Below are 24,944 nucleotides of genomic sequence, written 5' to 3'. Positions count from 1 at the left end.
TTTTTTTTACTTTCTTTCTTTTTTGGGGGGGCCACAAAACAGGGGTACTTCTCTGCGCAGGAGATGAAGATGTGACTAACACCCCAGGTATCCCCAGGGCTGTGACAACAGTCTGAGACAACTGAGCTTACCCAGCAGGCTCACTTGTTGTGCATGGGGGAAGAAGGCATTTGGCAGACCACATTTTTTTTTTTTAAACAGGGGACCTCCTCAGCATTGTCTCAGAAGGATTTGGATGGATTTCTTGAAAGCTTAGCATTATAAAGTCATAAAGGTTGGAAAAGCCCTCCAAGATCATCTGGTCCAACCATCCCCCTACCACCAATGTCACCCACTAAACCATGTCCCTAAGCACCACATCCAACCTTTCCTTGAACACCCCCAAGGGACGGTGACTCCACCACCTCCCTGGGCAACCCGTCCCAATGCCTGATTGCTCTTTCTGAGAAGAAATTTCTAATTTCCAACGTGATTTCCAGCTTGTTGACATCCAAAGGCCAACACAACTCTGAAGAGCAAACATCAGCCATGGGTGGGAAGCAGAGGGAAGTTCCCCCCTGGTGTCCCAAGCTAGAAAGAGCTTTAGTCATAGGTGGAAAACTCTCTGTCTGGGAGCTTGTGGGGCTGTCAGCACGGGCACTTGCAATGAGAAAGTGAAAAGCAGAAGCTGAGAAGGTCACACGAAGCATTTCTCACCCCTGAGAGTGAAAGAAGAGCAGATTTCCCCTATTAAGCAGACAGCCCCGTGCGGTCAGGAGGTGAGAGCAGTGCCTCGGTGTGCTGGTGTGGTTGGCACGGAGCGAGCAGCCACGGGCATCGCGCCCAGCCACGTCCTGCCAGGCTGAGCCCTGCCTGGTGCAGGATGAGGGTCGGGGGGTGCTTTGCTGGGCTGCTCCAAATCCCTCCCCCCATAGGAGGAGCCGCGGTGTGGTTCTGGGCCTTTCAGAGGATGCACGACAGGGAGAGGAGAGCAGTGCTGCATTTGGTCAGGGTGAGGACAGAAGAGGTGCGGGGGGAGCAGGTAAGGATAGCATCATAGGATCACAGAATGGCTCGGATAGGAAGGGACCTCAAAGATCACCTAGTTCCAGCACCCTGCCATGGGCAGGGATGGCACCCACTAGATCAGGCTGTCCAGGGCCTCATCAAGCCTGGTCTTGAACACCTCCAGGCATGGGGCATCCACAGCTTCTCTGGGCAACCTGTTCTAAACCTCGCCACCCTCTGAGTGAAGAATTTCCTCCTAACACCTAATCTAAATCTCCCCTTTTTTAGTTTAAAACCATTCCTTCTTATCCTGTCATTATCTGATTGATCAAAGAGTTGCTCTCCATCTTTTTTATAAGTCCCCTTCAAGTACTGAAATGTTGCAACGAGATCCCCCTGCAGCCTTCTCTCTTCCAGGTTGAACAACCCCAACTCTCTCAGCCTTTCTTCACAGGAGAGGTGCTCCAGCCCTCTGATCGTCCTCCTGGCCTCCTCTGGACATCCTTTGAGCATCCTTATTTCCTGGACATGGAAGACAAACAAGCAGACTCATACCAAGCCCACAGCACAGCAGGCATGCTGAGCATCATTCTCCGCCATTCCCTGGTATTTCTGCCTCCTTCTAAGGCAGGAAGAGTCCCTGCAGCTATGCCCACACCACCAAACCCGTGAGCAAGCAACGTCTTCCATCAAGAAACCCCAAAGAGACGTATCCCCTCTGCACCCCTCTATGGCCAGAAATACCCCCTGCTTCTGTTAGGGAGGACCTGGGCAAGAAGAGGGACTGGTTGGAGGCCCTTCAGTCCAAGTGGAGGTGTCTAGTGCTGGGTCAACCAGCACAGCCCTGGCTAAGTGATGCAGCTCCCCAGGGAGGTGGTGGAGTCACCATCCCTGGGGGTGTTCAAGGAAAGGTTGGACATGGTGCTTAGGGACAGGGTTTAGTGGGTGACATTGGTGGCAGAGGGATGGTTGGACCAGATGATCTTGGAGGTCTGTTTCAACCTTTATGCCTCTATGATTCTTCTTGACCTTGCTCAGCCTGGTCAGCAGGAGACGAGGGTAGGAACAAGCTCCAGGCGTCTTGGAAAAGAAGGGAGAATAGAAAAAGCCTTCCTGTAGCTTGCTCCTGCAGCTGCCTGTAAAGCAAACCTCATTTACATTTCATCGCTGGGACTGAAGCACGCTCACCCTTCAATTCAGAGCTGCTGCTGCAAGTCGGGGTCACAGGAGCAAAATAAAAGTGCAGAGCTGAGCGTGTGAAGGCAGGACGTGTAGTTCTACTGCTAAAAGGGGCCTCAAAGCTTCATGTGAAATGAAATGAAATAAATAAATAAATAATAAATAAATAAATAAAACAAAAAAGTATAAAACAAAATAAAATAAAATAAAATAGAGAACGATCAACCAAACAAGATGAACTACTGTAGCAGAGGAGTGGCAAACCCAAATGGGTCCAAGTGGGAACTGAAGGGGACAGCAGCTGAGCCTGATTGGCCTAGGCTCACAGAGTGGTTGATGTTGAGAGGGACCTCTGGAGATCAACGGCTCCAACCACCCCACTGAAGCATCTTCAGATGGCTCATTGCTCCTGGGGTAGGGCTCTGTCCCTAGGCTAAATTCAAGCCCCAGAGTTCCTCGTATCAACTCTGCTGGCCAGAGCCAGGGCCCATGACCCTGGCAGGACTCGGTGACTGGTGACACATCCAATGTGCACAGAGGGAGCTAGTCTACTTGGCTTTTAGCACCAATTGTTGGGTTTTTAAACCTTTCCTGAGAACTCCAGCTCCAGGGAGACACGAAGCCATCTGGGCTGCAGGAGGCAGCTGTTGTCATGGCATTATAAGGCATTCGTTTCCGCTGCGTGGCACTCCAAGACCTGGTACAGACTACGCTCCTAGGCACCTATTTGCTCTTCCTAGCCCTTGGTTTAATATCTGCTGTTCAAAATTTGCTTGCTTTGTCCCCAGTTCAACTCCCACCCTTTCCCTCCTGCCTGCAGCTGAAGGTTTCCAGGCATTTAGAAAAATTCAAGCGTACGCTCCTCAACCTACTCTCTTCCCGTGTAGCTCTTGAAACATCTGCTCCCACAGCCTGCAGAAAGCTGCTTGGGTGGGAGCAAAGGAGGTGAGGACGGGGTGGTTTCAGTTCATCGTTCTTCTGGCCATAGAGTAAATATACATATTTATAGAGTATAAATGCAGAGGGATCTCCAAGACCAGGAGGGTTGTGGTTGTTGGGATCAAACACTACCCACCAGCCAACGGTGAGAGGGACTGGGCAAGTTGGGTGGGATAACCAGTGGTCCTGTGCTATTGCAGGCTGTTCTCTGCCTCTTTGGCATATTTTGGCTGTTTTAAATAAGGACAGGGCAGGACTCGGGTCAGCCCTCGTGTCAGATTGGGGGTTGGAGGTGTTCTTCCCTTTTGGGGTCAGCAGGACATGACTAAAACATGTCACATCTAACATTTGTGACACCATCTAAGGTGCATAGATTTCAAGAAAAGGGTGGAGAACAGAAAGGAGAACATCCATGCTGGAGGATCAAATGAGATCGAGGTGCAGCGGCGAGGAGGTTGGCTGCCTGAAAGAAAATGCCTTTTTTGCAGAAATAAAACCATTAAGGTTGGGATTTGGCTGGAGATAAAGACCTGCTAGGTGCCCATACACACGTCTCCAGCTGAGCCAAGTGCTCCCACCATGGCAAAGGAGGACCTGGTCCATGGATCAGTCCCAAGGATCTGTCCCAAGCCCCATGGGGTGCCCAGCATGGGGATCAGGAGGCTCCGAGGGTTTGGTCTGGCTGGTGGCTTTGGTCTGCTGGCCTTGAGGAACGCAACCCTTGCAGTGATGTGCCCCTCGGTATGGGAGGCCACAGAACTGGTTTTCGACCTGCTCGCCCTCAAAGAGCAAAAGGGTTCAGTCACCTCTTTCTGAAAAAAAAAAAAAAAAAAAAAAAAAAAGCAGCTGCACTTGTTTTTGCTGCAGGAAGTTCTCACCAATGGGGTGAAAAGAAAGCTCCTTTTAAAAACAAGGCCTTCGCCAGCACTTCTTGTTCTTCACTTTAGTTGGAGCCATCTCAATAGCTCATCCTCTTTTATGCCTGTAAAATGGCGTGCTGCTGCTCCAGCAGACACCAAAACCCTCCATTAGCAGGGACCTCCACTTCTCAGAAATAAAAATGATTTTTTTTTCCTCCTCTCTGTCCTCCTGGGTGAGTCATTTGGCCTAAATGTCCCTCCCTCCCCACCCAAATCACTACCGCTGGCAATAGTTTTCAGCTGTTGATCTAGTGACAGCTGATATTTTATCTCCTGTTTCCAAAATACCATCGAATAACAGACAAACCAACCTATTTCCTCACTCTGATGATGCTTTACGCACCGTGAGCCCACTGCCGTGCCCTCTTTGCTGGTGATCTTCCTCCCCCTCCGTGCTCTTAGCTTTGCTCCCCTCCCAACCCCCTCCTCTTGCAAGTGCCACCAGAAACAACCGGTTTGGGTGCCTCTGATACCAACTCACCACCTTGGGCTCTCTTCCAGCTCTTCTCACCCGTGGATCAGGGCCTTCAGCCCAACAAACACCCACCGAGCCCTGACCCCAGCTCTGCTGGGCTCTGCTTCATCCCCTGCAGGTAACGAGGAGCTCAGCAAGCACCGGCAGCGTGGCTCTGACGAAAACCAGCAAGAGAGCGACCTGGAGGTACAAAACCCCAAACCACAATTATCTATTTAACAGCGCAACAGGATTTAGCATTTTGTCAGTATGATGCTTAACCCGACAGTACTGGTACGGCACACAGGAAGGAATTTGCCTGTGGCTCCCCACGTGGATGCCCTTGGGTGGATCTTGCCCCTGGGTAGTGGGTGCTGCATGAGGTGCCAAGGCCAAAGGAAGAATGCTGCTTCGTTATCTGAGATGTCATTTCTGATCAGCTGCCATCGGTAGCCATCTTGTCTTCTGCTGCCATCCCACCTGCCCCAGAACCCCAGGGCACTGTTTATTTACAGAGAAGAGCATCTCCAGGCCCAAGAGCAGTCGCTCTGGTGCTTGGTGTCCTCCACGGAGGAGGAGCTTTGAGCAGGTCCTGCTGGGTGCGCTGACCAGCAGCACCACGGACACCACCTCACCAAGGGCAATTGAGGCCCCTGGCTCCTTCCCACCACCCCAACGCCTCTCCTGGCCCAGCCCAGTATCCTCACAGACCCAGTTGCCACCATTTTACCCACCCTAGGAGGGCCACAGAGGGCTGGCCAAGCTCTGGTGAACGCTTGTCCTTGAGAACATCGGGCATCGCTGCAGGGCTGGCGGTGCCTGAAGGCCCCAGTCAACCCTATTGACCATGGGTCCTTGAACCTTCAACCTTCAAGGGTCTTTGAACCCCTCTTCAGCCCCCGAAGCCAATACCAGCTCACCACCAGGGATGGGACGTGGGGACCCAGGTGTGCCCCTGGGGTGCAGCAGCTAGAAGGCAGGGCCCAGCACCACTCCAGCTGCTCCCTTTCCCCGTGGCTTTTACCCACCACCCTTCCCTGGAGCTCTGCCCTTCGCTGGGGGTGCCCAAGGCCAGGCTGGATGGGACTTTGGGACAACCTGGCCTGGTGGGAGGTGTCCCTGCCCATGGCGAGGGGTTGGAACTGGGTGGGCTTTGAGGTGCTTCCAACCCGAAGCGTTCTGTGACTCCATGAAGGTGTCCCCTGCTTCCCCACCACAGGAGCCCTGGGCAGGTGCTTCTGCTCGCTGGCTCCATCACTGGAGCAGCGGTGCCGCAGCAGCTCCGTGCACATGGTTCTGCTTCCCTCTAGTGACAACGTGGCATCACACCAGCAGAGGCGCAGGTTTGTGGCTCAGCCTCTCCATCTCCGAGCGAGGGAAGCCTGACGGTCTGTGGATCAAACCCTTGGGGTCGGGGCCCTCTTTGCATGCACCAAGGGCATGGGGTGGAAGCAGCGCCTTCCCCACCGAGATGTGCAGAGCTCAGCATCTGGGCAGAGTTGGGTTTCGTGTTCCCATCAACGAGCTTCGGTTCTCTGCCCACGCCCTCTGTTCATGCGTGGTGTTGGGATGCCCATGTCCCTTGGGGAGGGCGAGCTGGGAAATGCTGATCTGGAGCGCAGCCGAGCAGGGGACAGCTGGTGGGACCCCTCACACACGCACATGGCTCCTCCACCCCAAAAGAGTCCTTGGGCCATTTATGCTCGCAGTCCTCACCTGCTTTCCTACAGCTGCATCGTGGAGGTGGGTTAGGATGGAGCCGGGAGAGAGCTGGACTCCAGCCTGGTGGTCTGAGCACTCAGCTGGGAGGCTTTCCCCAGTTCCTTCTCTTTTTATATTTTTTTTTTTCGGTAAAACACTCAAAATTCATTTCCAAATCATGGGTCATTGCTTTTTTAGGGGTTCCCAGGTAGGGCTTCTCCTAGGACAACTGAGAGCAGCAAGGTCCTATTAGCAAACACCTCCCTACCACACTTTCTGCAAGATGCAATCCTCAAACGCCCCTCTATTAATTTGTGACCCCAAAGATACTGTGTTCAAAACAATTTCCTAAAGAAACCCCTCTTTCCACGCTTTTTCTAGGCTTTCCCCATCACTTCTGTGTTTGCTGCTCAAAAGGAGCTGCTCCTTAAAATAAATCTGCTCCTCAAGCTTTGAATGCAACTTCTCTTCCATTTCTGCCTTCCTCTAAGGATATTCAGGAAAATCCCAACCGCGGGCCAAATTCCACTGGAAGGAGCATCTCTGCCCCTCCTGCATCCCCATGGTGGTGGCTGTAGGGCCGTGCCCTGCCACCACGGCTCACCCGATGGTGATTTATCTGACACGCGGATCTTCTCCCTGCCTTTTGCTCGGCCGGCGTATTTATTCAGCGGGAGTCAACTTCCCTCGGCCACGTAATTGATTGTTTCTGTCTCTGCTGTTTTCTGCCTCACCCCCGCCTTGTTTCGGGAAGAGGGGCTTTTCGGGGGGGGTGATTCATTGCTCTGTGGGTTTTCCTGCTCGTTCAGCCCATCGGATGCTCTGTCCTCTCCCCTCCGTCATTGCTTTCCCCCGATTTACCCGTCCCTCCGAGCAAATTGATTCACCGTCGAGGTTTATCTTTGGCTTCCAGCTGTCGGGCTCCTCGCAGCTGTGTGTTCCTCCTCGACCCCAGCGCCGTCTCTCTCCTCCTCCTGATTCTCCTCCCGATGCTCTTCCTGACCACACTCCTCCGTCCTCCTCCCCTACCTTCTCCGTGCAACGCTGCCTGTTTTTAATGAGCCCGTCTGCACCTATTTACACACCAGTAGCCTTCCCCTTTTTTATTCTCCCCCCGGTGTTTGTCTTGGGTTTGGGAGGGATAAAATCAGGGATGAAAACCAGATCTGCCACTGCAGGCACAAGGTCTCCTGGGTGCCTTGGGCCATCCTGCTCGGGAACGGACCCCGGTACATCCAGAGGAGCCTGTGAGGGGGTGAAATCAATGATGCTACAGAGGGGATTTTGGCAGCTCGATGCCAACTCAGCTCCTACAGCCAAACCGTGGGTCTGAAAAACCCCAGCTCGGCTGCTGTTTAATCCCAAGGGCGTCTCAGGTCTGTGGGTGTGTTGGCTTGGGGGCGATGCTCACCGTGCTGAAGGCCATGCCCCGAGCAAGGGAGCTCCTGAAACCATAAACCCCCTGCAAGCCCAAAGTCCCCAGATCTGCATCGGATGCAGGGTCCTCCCTATGTCTCAGCGGATGGGTTTCACCCATGGGTGCTCTCCGGGAAACCCACCACAAAGCTCCAAAGCCAGGTCCCCAGGGGGACCTAGACATGGGACTCGGTGGTGGTGGTGAGAGATCGACTCTCCTGGCTTGGTTAATGCACTGAGGTTGGGTTTACCCCTCTGAGGGATGCTTCTCCAGCCCTGCCTCACTCTTGGGGCTCTTCTTGAAATCCTTCCAATTTTCCAGCCAATTTTTGCTGTGCCCCAGACCTGGGCACAACATCTCTCCCTGCCCCAGATGGCACTTGCCCAGCCAAGGCTCGCACTAGCCCTTAGCTCTCGGGTGGTGCCTGCCTTGCCCGTTCGCATGATCACTGGCCCAAACTCCATGTGCTCCGGGGACTTTCCACTTGCCAGCTCTGGGTTCTCCAGCCTTGGAGCTTCTCCCAGGCTGTGGCCCCACGTCCATGCCGCAGCCCTGCAAAACACAGGGTTACATGGCTGCACGCACCAGGCATCCACATCACACACAGCAGGAACATTTTTTTTTCACCATCTCACCCTGTAAACATGCTCTGATGGTATTTTGTTTCCTTCTGAGAGCACAGAGCTGCCCCCGTGGGGACGTCATTGCCAAAAACTTAGCACTGTTTGCAGAGAGATTTGGGCTGTGCTGGCTTTAATACGGGTCACGGTGACGTCTGCAGCCTTTTCACTGGGTTATCACTCAGGGCACAGCAAAATACCTTTTGGAGACCTGAATACGTTACAAAATTCGCTCTCGGGATCCCATAAAAACAGGCTTCCAGTGCCATAGCTCGGTGTGCTTTGGTTTCTTTCCACCAGCCTTTCACATCCCCTGCCACCCCGCCTGAATTAGCCCCGCTGGAAATGCGCACGGCCGGCTTTTCTCCACTAGGCTGCAGCATTAACTTTTCTTTTCCCCTCGGTGCCAAACCAAGAGGCAGCTCGGCCTTGGCCCCTTCCCCCGAGCCCTCCTGGCCCACAAAAAGCCTCCGAAGACCTGATGGGGTGGGATGAAGGCACAGCACCGACCTCCCCATCGCCTCGCCTTCCCCCGTCCCGGCAGTGACAGCTGTCAAGTTGTTTTTTTTCCCCCCAATTTACATCTCACAGCTTTTAAGGTTGCACCAAACACTGACAAAAAGAAAGCTCCTGGTGGTACCTGGGGTTTATGACGGGTGTGATGCCACCTCCGGGACGCTGGTGGGCAGCTAACTGGGGTCTGGTGCTGCAGGGCCACGAAGCACCAGGGGTTTGAGGCAGGGCTGGAGGATCGCTGGTACCCCGTAAAACTGCACGTGGACAAACTGGGCTGGAGGATGGTTTCTAGGAGGAAAAACAATGTGGGTGATGCGTCCGCCTCCTGCTGGGCATCCTCAGAGCCAAGGCATGAGCTCTGAGCTGCCGCCATGCGTCCTTCCTCGGGCAGAGCCACCTGAGGCTGGGGTCACGGTGAATGTGCACCCGCAGCCCCAAAACCAGCCGTGTCCTGGGCTGCATCGACACTGCGCGGGCAGCAGGGCAGGGAGGGGATTGTCCCCCTCTGCTCTGCTCTCGTGAAACCCCAGGGAAAATGCACGGAAGGTGATGGTGCCCTGGGGCAGACCCCAGGTGGAGCCTGCAGCCCTGGGGGCTCTGGCAGGGTGGCACAGCCCGGCTGGGGTCCTGGTGCCAGCAGGAGGCTGGATTCGAGGCGTCCCCTCGCCCAGGTACGAGCTATGCCCACCTCAATAAATACGCCGTGGGTACGGCCGGCAGCACCGCTCATCCCTCTGCCTCCCCATCCTCTCTGCTCCTCGTCCACGATCCTCCCCAGCTGCCTCTGCCGCAGAGCCCCGAGTGCCAAATCCACCGCGGAGACCAAAAGCAGCTTTTTGGGGCCGAGATGCCATTTTTTTTGGGCTGCCCTCACCCTGCGGCGGGGTCCTCGTGCGTTGCAGAGGGTAGGGGAGGTGAAGAGATCTCCTCGCCCCCTGTTATTTCCTGCGGGACCCGCAGCGACCTCCCCTGACTCCTTGTTTACCTCGGGGAGGAAGGGAGCGCGGCTGGGCTCGAGCTTTGCAGCCAGCGATCAAAACACTCGAAACCTAAGAGCAGCAGTTGGATTTGAGGATCACAACGAGAGCGCCCGACAGGCAGGAGCTGGAAGAGGGCGATAAAACGAAGCAGGGGGTTGGAAGGAAACAGAATGGCACGAGAGGAATCTGTGCGTTGAACACCCAGTCCTCAACATCCTGCACCGACCGCCTCGGACCCAGCACCCCAAATTAAGAGATTCTTGGACCTTAATTTCTCTGCGCTCCGCTTCCTTGGGAAGCAGAAGTAACAGCAGAGCCTCCGACAAGGCCGTCACCGCAGCAATTGCTCCGTGGGCAGCCCCAAGGTGGGCACCTACTCCATTTCCATGTTTTTCAACCTCATTGCTCGCAATGTTCAACGTGATTTAGGCACGGGACTGCTCTACCAGCCCCAGATCATGCCACCTGATAGCCAGGCTTGCTGGTACTGCAGGAGCTGGGAGGGATGCCGAAAGGCAGCCGGGAGCAGGATGCCCTATTTGTGGAGCCTCGCTCCTTTAAGCACACGTGGGAGGGAGGACTGGTAAATCCTTGGGCAGTTTTTCATCTTGGCTCGACCGGGCTGGGCTTCGGGCTCAGTCTGTTGTCTGGTCCCCTGTCATAGCTGCTGTTATAATGATTCATCCATCTGGTTTTCTGGGAAAAGAAAACAAGCTAGGGAAATGCTTTTTCTTTTTTTTCTTCTTCTTTTTTTTTTTGGCAGCATCTCTCCTGCAACGATTACGATTTTGCACCCGCCGGCGCTGGCGGTGGGGAAGGAGTTCTGCGCGTTGTTTTTTGCTTTGCTGGAGCAGACGGAGCAGTGCTGAGGAGCCCGTTCCCCACAGCCAGACCTAACGGCGACATCCTCGGCTGCGCCTGCAAGAGCCAAAGGGCCCCCAAACCGCCCCCGGCTCCCCAGCTGTGCCGCAGCACCGTGCTCGCTCCCCAAAAATGCTGCTCGAACTGCAGTAAGGAGGCTTGGGAAGACATCCAGGTGGAAACCGAGGAGGGAGGTCTTCTCCTTGGGGTTGAATAGCTGTTCTCATAATTGGTCTGGTTTACTGTAAATTAGGTATCAGTATGGGAAAAAAAAAGAAGTCCTAAAAGACTTCACGCTGGCTGGTATTTAATTTTGGAGCAGAACAAAAGCCACGGTGCTGTCCCTTGTTGGGCTGTACGGTACGGACGCCACTCTGGAAGAGACAGTGAGCGCGTCCAGCCGGCACCAGCATTATTTTTGGGTATGGCACCGGCACAATTTTTGGGTAGGGGAGTGGCAATGCAACCTCTCTGCCAGCAGCCCGTCACCACACTGCCTTAAGCACGCCAGCTCCAGGAGGGCTTTCCTACCTCCCCGTCCTCCCAGTTCGGTCACAGGTCAAACTGGGAAGGCAGCAGCTTGGGTGGCAGCAATCCCCCCCAGTCAGACACATTATTACCAAATCCCCAGCAATCGGGTCACGTATCCAACTTCTATTTTCCTCCTGCGCTAAAAGCCAACCTTCCTGTGACAAATTCTTCCCTCGCTCCCGGCTCCGTATCCGTTACCAGCACCGTGCCCTCCTACGAAAACCAGATCCTCCTTGAGCCCACCAGCACAGGAACTGCCCTCCTCGCTGGTCCGGCACCCTTCCTCTTTTTTTTTTTTTTTATTTAGACTTGACACCTTCTTTGTCCCGGCAGCCTTTACCGGCGTGATTTCATCCCGAGTGGGCGGCGAGCTCGCTCTCCCCCGCTCGCAGCCTCTTCCCGACGGCTCCTGGGATCCCCGCCAGCTCCTCTCCACCCACGGCCTCTCCCGTCGAGGCGAACCACGCGGCTCCTGCTGCTCCCCGCGCCAGAGGAGGCATCGCACAGCTGGGAGGCTGCCTCGGGGAGATGGAGAGGAGCTGAGGATGCCCTCGCTGCTGGTACGGGACCCCCGTCTGCGCCCTTGGCCTGGCACCTTCCAGGGACGGGTACCCCAAGGGAAAAGGAGGTGCCCTCTGAGCACCAGAAGCACTTCTGGGCTGGGTGGGTGCCGGAGATCTGGCACAGGTACCCAGAAGCTGTGGTGTCCTCGGAGAGCTTCAAACCCACCTGGATGTGGCCTGGGCACCAGCTCGAGGTGGCCCTGATGGAGCGGGGTGGGAGCAGAGGGACACCGAGGTCCCTTCTCACCGCAGCCAGTCTGTGGCTCTGTGAACTTGGCTTAGGGAACAGCTTTGCAGGTCCCACACCCAAGGGAACCTGGCTGTTTTTAAGGTTGCTCCCATGCTAAAAGACCTTTGCTTGGATTTGAGCCTTCCCTACGCCACGTGAAATAGGATCGTATCAGCTGCTGCTACCAAAAATGAAGCTGAGTGGTCCCACGTGCTCAGAGCGCGCTGAGAAGAGGATTAAATTCAGATTTTAAAATCCTTGTTAAACTCAGGAGTATTAAAATTGACATCAGGGCACAACACAGGACAGCCTCCAAACCCCTCAGGTTGCCCACGCTGCTCCTTACGACCGACCTGCTGGCTTCACTCACAACGCAGCACACACGCACCTCGCTTTTCAACTCTTCTTCTTCTTTTTGGAGATCTGCCTCCTCATTTGGGAAATTAAAAGATAAGCAACAGCTCCACGACGAACAAAAACATCACAGAAATTCCAGGGTTGCCAGAAAACATCTCGATATGGTGACAAACGTGGTCGTGCTGCGGTGCCGCCGAGCGGCCGTGGGAAGGCTGCGTTATCAATTATTCATGAGTGTCTCAGGCTTTCCAGGCAAATCTTAAAGATTTTTTTTTTCTTTTACACCATCGTTCCGCTTCGAAGTTCTCCGAGCTGAGTTCCGAAATCTGCGAATTTCCTTGCAGCGAAACAAGGAAATTTCTCCTCTTTCCTGGATCTAACGCTTCAGCTCTGACTTTGGTTCTCACCTTGGAAATGCAGCGGAGCCTTCACACAACTGCCTACCTGAAAGCCCAGCAGCCCGTGATCACCTTCATGGATTTCCTGAGGGATTTTCGTCTCCCCAGATGTGCTCTGGGTGGGCTCTGATCTGCCTGGAGCCTGCTCCTTTGGGCAGGCAATCCGCTCAGCCCAGGGTATCTCTGGTAACAGCCAACGATTTGGGAGACCCCCCCATTCCCCTCCGTTTGTTCCACAGTAAAGACGGACAAGATTGAAGATTAAATGGCAAAATGTAGCAGGGAAAAGGGCTCTGGAATCCCTTGGAGGTGATGAGCTGACCCGCTGTGCCCACCGGGCTGCTGCAGAGCTGCCCCAAGAGCGCAGCCGGCAGGCGGCACGGGCTGGCACCCGGATGGGGACGCGCAGGACCCAAATATTAATTGCTTTGCCCATTTGGGCCTGAGCAAATCTGGCCTCTGCAACAATCAAGCACGTGCTGCAAGCCCTGAATGCTGAACTTCAAGGCAAATCCTTGTAATTCCACAGCTTGCCTCTCCTTTTTGTGCAGGGCGACCGTTAAAAACTCCCCTCCTGTGCGCAAGGAAGCGGCTTTACGAACCCCCAGGAGGGAAGCCAAGACCCCCGATGCCGTGTTGGGTTCTTTGGTAAGAAAAACCATGAGCAGAGAGGACCACGGTGCTGGGATGGCCGCACAGAAACTGGGCACAAGCACTCAAAGCCCAGCACCCCAGGCAGCTGAGGAAGCAGCCACCAGGCTCCACCACCGAAGGAACACAAGAGGGAAAGGGTAAAGGGTGAGGGACACATGGAAAGAGGTCTGTAATTTGAAGGAGCTGAATGGGAACAACTTCTGAGCAAAAATCTAACCAGGGTATTGCCTGATGACATCCAGATGTCCTCTTGCCTGCTCAATGGCCAAGAAGGGAGCATAAAACAGGGGTCAAACCCCTCAAACCCCAAATCTCTGAACCTTCTCAAGGGGCAATGTGTCTTCAGCATCTGATGGGGCACCACTGGAGAGCAGAAGCTATCACCTTGATGAACCGTGTCCAGCAGCAGGACAGGTCTCTGCAGAAAGCACAACCGTCCTGAACGACACGCAAAGAGCTCTCACATATGTAGGAGTCACATCAGAAGCCAAAGGCTGCTTCGCTGTCCTCTCTGGACACAACTCAATAAATTCTAACTCTGCTTTTATTAGCATTATCCAGATTCGAATTTGCTCTCCTGGCATATTCAACAATTTGGGAGCTCTAATCCTGTGTTTTACAGCACCAGAAAGCTCTGCCAGCCTATGCCTCGCTCCATACTTAGCAGACGTCCCAGCTGGACTCAGCCCGCAGCAAAACCCATGCTACCCGCATCCACTCCACTTGTACCCCTGCAGCCCTTTGCTGCACTGGAAATGCACCGTGCTAAGGACACGACAGATCCCTCGTGCAGGTTATTTTTGGCTATCAAGTCTCAAAACGCTTTGAAAGACTCAGGAGCAACCTATCAGAATAACACTGTGCTGTCTTATTTTCTATTCCGCCCTTTCATAAGCATCTTATGCCTGCATGTTTCATTAACGTAAGGACGAGGCTGCTGCAAATTGTGGTCCTGAGCTGCAATTTATCTGCCATGAGCACAGAACACTTCTCCAGCATCATCTCAGGCTCTTATTGATGGAATCAAGGCATTTTTCCCTTAAATTCCCGACGCGTGATGGAGTTTGCAGAGCCGCCCTATGCAAAAGCCAGGTGTCTGAAGATAACGACGGAGGATCACCAGTTTCAGACAAATTAATCTGACATTAAACTTATGATCGTGTAGTAACATGTTTTAATGCCTCAGTAATACAACAATAGGACATCAAAAGGCATTCCTAAAATACTTTGTGATAAAATACTCCCACTATCCATCTTCCTCCATCCTCAAGCATCCTTTATGCTAAACCCCGACTGCTGGGGCAACAGCAGTGGCTGACTCCCCGCGCTGTTTGGGCTTAGTACGAGCTCTTACTTCATTTTAACGTCGTTCCAAAAGACCAGTCAGAGACTAGAGACACTTTGCAGACCACGAAGCAACCTCCTTGCACTTTACACCCGCTGCAGGGTGTCAGGCAGCAGGATGAGCAGACTCGCCAGCAGCTGAAGTTATACGCCGTGGTACCCGAGGAGCACTTTGGATGCAATCTGCATTAAGCACTGCTTTGCATCTAAATCTGGCTGCCTGACAAGACGACTGTCTTCTGGTAGCTTCACTTTTAAAAAGACCAAGTGCTAAGAGTAAATAGGATCCAAAAAAGAAAAAAAAAAAAAAAGAAAAAAAAAAGAAACCCATTATACAATTCTCCTCCCTTCTTCATGCATGTATTTTACAGTGGATTTTGTTTTCATGCATCATTTTTCTTCCTTCCCACCTTCTTTCATTTTTTCCCCTGCTGCTGCAGTAGAGATCTGAGAAGCTGCAGGACACAGGCACACCAGCAACATTACTCACGTCAGAAAAGCCTTCAGGAGACCCAAGTACTTTAGCAGCTCTGGTTTTTCTCACTATATGGTGCAAACAGAGAAAATTACTACAGCTTAAAAACCTCTTACCTTTCAATAGAAATAATTAAACTTTAATAATCTCCTTTGGGTGCTTTTGGTGTGATCGTTTAATTTGTAATTGATTTTTGCCATGAGATTAGTTTTCGTGCTGCAGTTTCCTTTAAGTATAAAAACCTCTCGATACTCAGACCTTACCTTGGGAAACCACTGAACTCCAAATACGCTGAAGGACTTTGCCCAAGAAATCATTCAAAAACAAGGTCTGGATGGGAGCTACTTCAGCAGCAAACAGACGTAAAACACACGGATTACTGGTAAAGCACACTTCAGGAGTGCAATGCTTCATTCTGTACAGCTTGTAACCTCTCTAGGAACATCTGTCAAACTCCCCCAAATACGTCCGTGGGCAGGTGTCAGCTCTTGGCATCACAGTGCAACAAACACACTCCTCGATGTTCTACGTTTTCAGCATTTTCACGACTCTATGGTAACTTATGGACTAACAGAACACGGTCCTACCCACTTCTGAGGGTTTAAACAAGACAAACCACGCGGGTGGATTTCACAGAAGGATGCAAGTGAGAGACTTAGAGGCCGTGTACTTTTCACACTCGAGTCTCTTTTGGATCGTGATGACTTGATCCCTTCTTAGTTAAACAAACAGAAATAAAAGGGAGGATACGCTGAGGATAAAAGGGAGAACATACTGGTGAAAAACCAGAGTATGTGCTGCTGATGAAATGGAGGATATGCTGATGGAAAGACAGAGCAGGGGAAGGAGAAGGGTGAATCTGCTGCCCCCAACCAGCTTAGGAATGCCTCCGAACACCCAAAAGCTGCTGCAGTTGTTTGCCGTCTGTAGCAACAACTTTGTAGTTTCTGCATACCAGAGAGCAGGGAAAGGCAGCAGATTCCTGCTCTCACCAGTTTATTTAGGAAAGGCTCCCCTGCTAGAGCCATGTATTGCTGTCTGTGTCGCTACCTCCCCAAAAGCTACATGCAGGATGATAATCTGGCTGAGGAATGCATTTCAGAAATCATCTTCACGGCTAATGAGATCCTGCTGCAACCGGGGACACGACCCAGACTTGGACTCTGCATCTCTGGCCAGTTGTGTTTCCCTGAAGAGTGCAGTTCTCGGGAAAACTTCTTAGGTACTACAGCGTCCTTGGGAAGATGACTCAGTTTTGTGGCTTATGCTGTTAACAGTGTAAGAGGAGAGAAGGCAAAAAGCTCTTAGGTTAGCAATGAAATCCTTCCCAATCTGTCTTTCAGCACGTCCGGAGTGCAGTAATTGGAGACTGGAAGGGTTCCTGCTGCTTTTTTGTATTGTCATACCTCCTGGCTAGATCATTAAACCAACAGTGTTTTCTGATTATTTTTTTTTTCTTCATCTTGAGTCCATACTGGTAATTTCCATTGGGAAAACAATCTCCCTTTATCTTCCCTCGCAGTACTGTATGGCTTGCCAAACCATCTTTACACTGATGACCTACACCAAAACCTCATGATGCTTATTTTACATATTCCGTCTACAGCTACAGACTGCATTTTCTCCTAGCAAGAATCTCCAGCTATATAAAGGCACCTAACAACACTGGAGCTTAAATGTGTAATACTTCTGCATTCAGTCGTTCTGTTCACTGAAATACCAGACTTTCCTTTTTTTTTTTTTTTCAGTCCTATGTAATACCATTAAAGATTCTCTGGAGACTCGTACAAAATTCACAAGGAGCAATTCCCCAATCACTATAACCGATTTCAAATGGTGCTAGAAAATATTATTGACTCTGAACACCAAAAGAAATCAGTCATCCTCCAAAGGGGTTACTGAGATCTGCAAGGATGAAGAGTTAAGTACTGGACAGTATTTTACATTGGAGGATTCCCAAACTCTTGATGAATATTAATTTATTACCTCTGTGGTATTATTCACCAAAAAATGTTGTATTATTATAACATAAAGATACAGAAGGTGGAAACTTTCAAAGTCATTAACTCTGTACTTCTTTTTAAATTGTATAGCCAGTATTAAAACACCACAAATACTTTGATTTTGGTAGCCTCAGCCAATGTGGCCTGCCCTGCGTGGTCCCGTTGTCACAGATGCTGGTGTTGGCCATTTCCAGTGACCACAACTGGCATTCTAGGCTGTCAACCTGCAACCCAAATGCTGCAAGAGACACAATAAATAAGCACGCTGGAATCTGCCAAGCACGCCACGATGAAAAACCAACCAGGCAGCATGTGGATGGGACCAGCACCCAGCACTCCCAGCGCTTCCATGGTCTGCTTTAAATTCTGTCGTGCTCTGGATGACAGAGGCACTCTATGCACAGGTACTTACAAGGGCAGTGAAGAACTAAAACCAAAGCTGTACCTGCTTCAGCCTTAAAGCAGAGCACGAGGTTCCCTTCCTCATTCCTCGCCGTACTGTACAGATGTGATTTAAGCCTGGGTGCATTAACATCAGGGTCTTCGATGATGTGTTGCAATTCTGCATTACGTTTTTTTGCAGTGTTTATGTCTCGTAAGCCCTTCTCTGTTTCTGAGTTCTGGTTCACCACCTACAAATGCTGTAAACATGCTGCTGCCCGGCAGTATTACACCAGAATTTCTGCCCCTGAAATCACACCTCGTGCTGCTCTCCCACGGGCCATAAAGTTAGAGACCCCAGCCTCCTGAGGTCATTTGGTTGGTGGTGGAGCTAAGTCTGATGGCAGAAGCACACAACGACCTCAACATTTTTTCTTTCCAACCGAAGTTTCCAAGGAGCCGTTTCACGGACGAACGCAGGCATTCTTCCTCCAAGAACACTGATTTCAAATGGTGCTAGACAATAAATAGTTAAATCTAAACCACCATATGAAACCAGCTTCCTGAGGGAGCTTGTTTCTAGCTGAGATGATGTTCCTGTAACAACAAATAGGAAATGCCACAGAGGAGTACCTATCCAGGTTGGTTTTTTCCATCTTTGTTCTTCCTATTAAATAATTGATGTTGTTTTCTTACTCCTACCCTTGGCTCTGCCTTGAGTCACCGAATGCTCATTTGTTTTCTATTACAGCGCTACCAACAGAGAGAATTGCTTCCAGCACTGTCACCCTGAAGAATTTGGTTAGTCAAGCTCAGACATTGCGTACAAGGGTTTAAGCAGGGAGGCAGGACCTTTGTCCTACTTTCATTCCTGCCGTCTCCTATCCACACACGGCGTCTGCTGAGGTCTGCCCACAGCACCGAGATCACCACGTTGGTAAGAGAAGCGCTGCTGCAAACTCCCTCTAGTGACAGCAAAACAATGTGCGAAACGTCTCCTGCTAGATGCTAAAGCACACTACTTTTAACAGCAGCAGCAGTAAGAGTGTGACAGAAGCTACGTATTAATCCCTGCACATTGAAGATTTGTTCCAAAGGATGGCCTGAAAAGAAGCCCACCTGTCTGCCAGCTCTCACCGACGTGGTATTTGCAACACGGAGAGAAGGCAAGTGCCCAAACCCAACGCAAGGACTGTGTAACTATGGACTACGCAGCACTGGCACTTACCACCTGGTTGCAGCACTACTTCTAGGAAGTCTGACACAAGGCTCTTTCCTGGAACTCTACGACTCAAGTGTGTTCTCCACAACTTCTTTTCAAACAGATGTATTTTTTTGTAACCTGTCTTCGGCGTCTCATCTCAGCTGGCAGAACAAACACGCCTGAAAGGCATCTGCAGAATCGTGTCAAACAATGCTGAGCGCCCGCACAGGCTGCAAGGCTCAGCCAGGCTCCCGGTGACGCGCTCTGCGAAGCGCTCCATAGGTACATCGCAGAGGAACAGATCGCCCAGAGCAGCACTGTGTGGCTGTGAATAACACTGTTCTCATGGTGCAAGAGAAGATGCTGCTCTAACAGTGTTTAAATACAGCATTTTTACAATGCGGACAGGATCAAACCGCTTCCAAGGCATAAAAAGCCTCAAACTTTGCCCCGCCGTAGCGTAATTCAAGAAGTGAAGCATTGCACTTGTTGCTTCCTTCCGCAGTGTCCTACCTGCATGTACTCTGCCTGCTGCTGGCAGCTCTGTTCAAGCTGATTACAGCCTTCACCCAAGCCGAACCCATCTGCGGTCTCCTGAGGACAGCCACGTAGTCTCAAAATCCTTCTTTCCGGGGGCAGGAAATCATGTCAAAAAATGAAATTACATCTGTTCCTACGGGTTAATCGCCTCCAGAGGTGTGTATCTCTCTTCCTTTACCACGATGACAACCTGAACAACTTATCTTAGCCTAGAAACTGAACTAGTAGATGGCTGGAGATAGAGGAGAGAAATCTCCAATGAGCGTGGACAGTTCCCCTGAGGGTATCTGTCAGCAGCACAGCTAACACGCTCCCCCCCCATCCCCCCCTTAAATCTTCAGGAGAAAGTCCAACAAACCTGACATCCATCTGTGAGACGAGGAAAGCAATAAAGCTTCACAACCATTATCTTCCCCGGACAAAGGCAAGGCTAAATTGTGTTACAGGGTGCGTGTCGGCACCGTGACATCCGTGATGTGCATGGGACTTGACGCAGAGGTTCCGTTTTCGGGGCTCTGTCTTTAGTGCTACCCCTAGAACGGGTGCAGACCACAGCAGCTCAGCATGACTAACCAGGGAGCAAACTCTCCCGTGTAATGCATTTGTACTTTTGAAGAGAGCATCTTTCAAAACTTGTAATGACGCTGTGCGTTTCCAGAGCACAGATAATGAGAAACACTCTCGCATTAGGGCTGTAAACTGTCACTTCTAAATGGGTGAAACGGATGAACTGCAGAGAGAGAACTGATGCACTGCTCCGAGAGTCCTCCTCCTAATTAGGTCCTTTAACTTCTGGGCCCTGTAAGTTTCAGAACATCTTCAGATCTTGGATTTTTCTGTCCTTCCTAGATTTGCTACGAGTAATGTCCTTGTTTATCTGGAGAGGAAGAAGAGGAGCAGAGAAGGTAACACCTTCACACTTAGGCACCTACTCAACAGAAGAGCAAAATCTGTGGAAATATGGAGAGCAAACCCAGAATACATAGATAAAAAATACAGATGGAAGAGCGTCCTATTACATTGCTTTTGTAGTTACAAACACTGCTCTGTAACCTTTCAGAAGAAATTACGGGAATGAAATGCCCGGGGTTTAAGCCCTGACCCTAAATAGTTCAGCATTTGCAGGGTTTATTTGACATCAGCGGGATTACTTACAGCAACTAAGCTTTGTCTGAGATTAAACCACTGCAAGACTGGAGTTTACACTGCTTTTTATTTTGCCATTGATTTGGGTGACAATCACCATAATTCTGGTGATTTACACGTGGTTTATCTGCAGTCCAAGGCGTATCAGGTAACCCTCTCCCTCCTACTGATTAAATCCAGCGGTTACACACTCAGAATGGCATGTGAACTGTGACCCCTTTCTGAATGGAAGTGACAATTTTGTGTATTTTATCACATGAATCCAGGGATAATCAGGGAAAACATCTACTGGGAGTGACCTGCAAAGACTTTCAACTGGACTAAAAAGCTCCTGGACAGGAAATTCCTCAAAAATTAGTCCTATTGCTTCCTCGCCATGCTCTGCCATAACAGGAGCCGTGCAAATGGATTTTGTTAGAGCTTTGCTTATGACAGCTTTATGATCCATCCATGACAGGCTGAAAGACCGAGCCAGCCTGTAATTTGCAGACAATAGCCTGCGAGTACGTTATGTCTGACAAACTGTTCAACTTACTGTAACTTTTCAAATTCCTTTTTTTTTTTTTTTTTTAAATAAAATGTGAAGCCAAGGGAAGATGACAGATTGACAACTCTGCAGAAAGCCTCTGTTCACAGAACGGCTATAGCATGGGAAAGGAGTGTGTGAACTTCCTACTTAACGCCTGGCCATATATCTCATTTACCAGCTGCTGCAGATACCCTATGGCATGAAGGCCGAGCAACCATTGAGGAATTGTCCTCCAGCTGAAAAAACAATTAATACTAACAGCAGTGAGGAAGAACTGCCTACCAAGATCGTAATTGGGACTGTGAAGTCAGTTACAGATGTGTTTAAAGTCTTTTTTTTCCCATTCATTTTCAACTTGAACTTAAACCACTGCTATTGGGGAAAAGCTGTTTCATCTTTTATATTTCTGCACCATCAATCCCCCAGCGTTTTCACCACCAGACTAATGAATTCCAACTATCAAGAGAGCTCATCCGCTATGTAATTTGTCTTTTTTTGTTCCCTTCACAAAACAAGCAGGAAAAATGTTTTTAATTTGCAAGGCTGAATAAATACCTACTGTGTTTGCCAAGACTTTATTGACATTCATGGCTGTCCACAAAGCTGATTTACTTCTCAGGGACGGTTTACCTCCTCAAAAAAATAAATAAAAAACAGTGTCCAAACAAGAAGATACTAATTTAAAAAAAATAAAATAAAGCAGAATAAAATGAAAAGCAGACCAATAAATATTACCGTGACTAGTAAAGCCCCTTCAACCAGGATACAGTCCCAGAGCAGATTTTCACTGACAACAAGACCACTTAACATTTGGACACCCTCCAACGCTTGCTGTGCCTCTGATGCTGCAGTTCCTGCAGGTGCACGTCACCTTTAGTTGTACGGATACAACTCTTGGTGGGCCATGCTGTAAGCAAGATCACTCAAATAATTCTAATTCAAAGAGAAGAAGTGTTTCTTTTCCTTGCTGAGGTATTTTCAGGGACCTGCGTTTGCACATGGTCAGGAAAGGGAAGGCACTGCACTGCTGCTGAGCTGGAAATGAATGGCTGGGGGTAGGCAGAAACTTATTAAGCTGGCACTAGCAAGAGACATGAACTGTGGAATTACACCTTGGATAGCATCAAATCCCATCTCCCTTGCTCAGCTGGTCATGAGGAACAGAGATGAGAGTTCAGCCTGCAATGAAACACAGTTCTTGAACTTACAGAGAAAAAAAAAAAAATCAATACACCAAACTTTAAGTTTCTTACTAAAGTTTTACTAGGTCTTTATAAAAGGTCCAGCTTTCACCCTTGGCCTGCTGCCTGACTTTTTCCATTCATATTTTTTTTTTTTCTGAGCAATTTTGTTATCTTAAAATCAGCTATGTGAAAGAAACAACTGAAGCCTCCACAGCTGGAATTCAGTTTGGCCAGAAGGTCTGCACTGACTTGACATAAACAGGTGAGAAGAAGTGTTTAGGTCATTTGGGGAAGGAAATTAACGACATGACAAACCATTACTGTTAAAATTTCCTACCCTGATGACAGTACTTCACATACCTCGCTTTCCTTCCTGTCCTTTGTTTAGCTGTAATGAAAAGGTCTACCAAGTAAGCAAACTGGGGAACATTCCTCTGGAATAAGCCAGCAGCCCTTGAATAAAGACTGGCATTACCCACTAATCAAACATCTAATTAATCTGTTACGTACATACAATATGCTTATTTTTTTTTAATTTCAGAAGCTTCTCAAAGCTTCCAGCAGGAAAGATCTGATGGCTAATGCCGCAAGGTATCTCCAAGTACCAGCTGATACCAAGGAGGGACACAGATGTGCTATACCTCAGAAAAAAAAACAGCTTCCCCCACGTACAATTTTCTCCATCTATTTCTGGAACAGCTCACTATTGACAGAAAGGGATGTCCTCAGAATCTGGAAGAAAAAATAAAGCATCAGCAGCTGTTTGAATCAGTCCCCTCTTTGAGTTGCTCTTCAAATAGGTGAATTAAAAGACAACCTCAAAATCATTCTTCTCTTCCTCCAGGCTCTTAGACGGGCTTTTAGCCAAGTTACTGCTTCTCAGTCTGAACTTAAGTGAGAGCTTTTACAGTCAAATCGATGAAACAGACCACCAAAGTTTACCACTAACCTTAACACTAAAATACAGGTACTATGTTTCCTGTCAAAGGAGTCATTTTGGATTACAGATTCAGAAGTTATTGAAAAATAGAAGCTAAGTAAGATATATCCAATTTGGTCTACTTTGAGGCACTGAATGCACGGCAGTGGTGTGGCCTCGTACTGCAGGTAAATAATTCTTTGCAAAAGAAGGAGCTGTAAATAGAAAATGCCAGAGGATCACCTACTGTGCAAAGCAATATCCTCGACGTGCAGTCATCTCAGACTTACTCTGAATTCTGTTTTTTGAAACCTCTTCAGGTTTATTTTTGGGCTGATTAGGGAAACAGAAATCCTAAAAATACAAAAGCAAGCTTATCAAGCTGGGGGAGAAACAGTGAGATGTTCTTGTGACAAAGACTTTAGTATATGAATTATTCATTACTGAAAATTACTGAAAAAACACACTAATTCTTACAGGTGGAGGAAGATTTCTGTGTGCCTAAATTCAAGCACAACAGGCAGAAGCTGCACTGCAGGGAAGGGGATGCAGGTTTATACAAATATTATCAGCTTGAGTGTCTCACTCTTCTTTTTGCCTATTATTTTGTAGTATTTGCTAGAATTTGAGGCCAAAAAAAAGTAAGATAGCCTGCTAACGCCTTGAATTCAATCGTACAAAATTCAGCAAGAGCTGCTGAAACAGTAAGGAAGGATGAACAGCCCAGCTTCAGCCTCACCACTATTTCTGTCCACGTTCCCATCCCGTGCCCATCACCATAGCAGCTGACTGCTCTTCTGTCAAACAGCAATCTTCAGGGCAACAGAGAAAGGAGTGTAGGTTTTTTCTGGAAGGCATCATCATTTGCTGGACAAAAGTGGCAGATATTATACTTTAGAATGTTCTAACTTTAGAAACGTACAACTGCACCATGATCAACCTAATTCCCTGTTTTTTCTAAGGTATGCTTAGAACAAAGGTACGTTAACAAAGGAACTACTCACAACGAAACTCAGTGCTTCTTGCCCAAGCCTTTTCATTATAAAACCCCCTTTTTTTTTTTACTTCCACTGCTGTCTTACACATGCAGTAGGATCTAATTGGGAACTGGGAGGAAACCAATGATCAATGGAAAAAAAAACAAACCAGTTCTTCAGTTTAAAGTATTTCCTCTGACTTAAAGCCTCTGGAATCTGAAGAGCAACGAACATCATTTTTAGAAGCCACCCCGGCAAAGGCTCTGTTATATAAGTTTCAATAGAAGTGCTAATCCCAGCGCTGAACAGAAATGCCCCCGTCATGAAGCCCTCAGAAACTACACCTACTGTTTGTGTTCCTGCGCCGTGCGTTGTATTGCATCCACTCACGTCTCTACACAGTCAGCTCTTCAAACCGGGCATTCGTACATTTTTTGCCCCTCTGCTTATCTTCAGTGCTTCGTTCACACTGTACATAAATTATCACGCTAATTTGTCTGTCTGAGGATGAAAAGTGACCTGGAAAGAATTGCCCTTAGGTATCATTTAAAAGTAACAATAAACATGCACAAAAATGTTTAATTCTCTGTATTTTTTCTGGTACAGTACAAACTCCAATTATGGTTACTTTGAAAGACTCTCTGATTACTGAAGAGCAAGTAAAATAGAATTACTACGCAGAAGAGAAGACAGAAAATGAAAGGGATAGGAAATTTAATCAGATCCAAGTGTGATTGTTTTTAGTCCCAGCTGAATTCCCATGCCTGATAAACAGGCTGCAGAGAATCTTTTAGCAGAAGATTTAAGTATTCTTGACCCCTCCCATCAGGGATGACACTGCAAAAACACGAACGCCAATCCAGAAATATTTTCAGAGCAAAACAAACCACCTTTGAACCCTTCTTCTGTTGTACTTAAGAAGCAAAGAATGAGAAA

The 24,944-nt window shown here is 49.4% G+C and overlaps 1 protein-coding gene and 1 long non-coding RNA gene across 2 annotated transcripts in view; one reads left to right on the top strand and one right to left on the bottom strand.

The window, feature by feature from the left end:
• LOC308188425 lies at positions 1-20,967 on the top strand. The gene is made up of 2 exons (XR_013945498.1): positions 1-391; positions 1,899-20,967. It is a non-coding gene; the product is annotated as an uncharacterized lncRNA (long non-coding RNA).
• Positions 14,464-24,944, bottom strand: part of LOC308188419 (uncharacterized protein) — a 146,423-nt gene continuing 135,942 nt past the window's right edge. The window contains exon 8 of the mRNA XM_080577397.1: positions 14,464-24,527. Coding sequence (XP_080433523.1) covers positions 24,497-24,527 — 31 coding nt within the window. The 3' untranslated portion in view covers positions 14,464-24,496. The remainder of the gene's footprint in view (positions 24,528-24,944) is intronic.

The sequence above is a fragment of the Anser brachyrhynchus genome, assembly GCF_964034855.1.
Source record: "Anser brachyrhynchus genome assembly, chromosome: 1".
Lineage (NCBI taxonomy): Eukaryota > Metazoa > Chordata > Aves > Anseriformes > Anatidae > Anser > Anser brachyrhynchus.
This window is presented reverse-complemented; position numbering and strand designations above follow the sequence as displayed.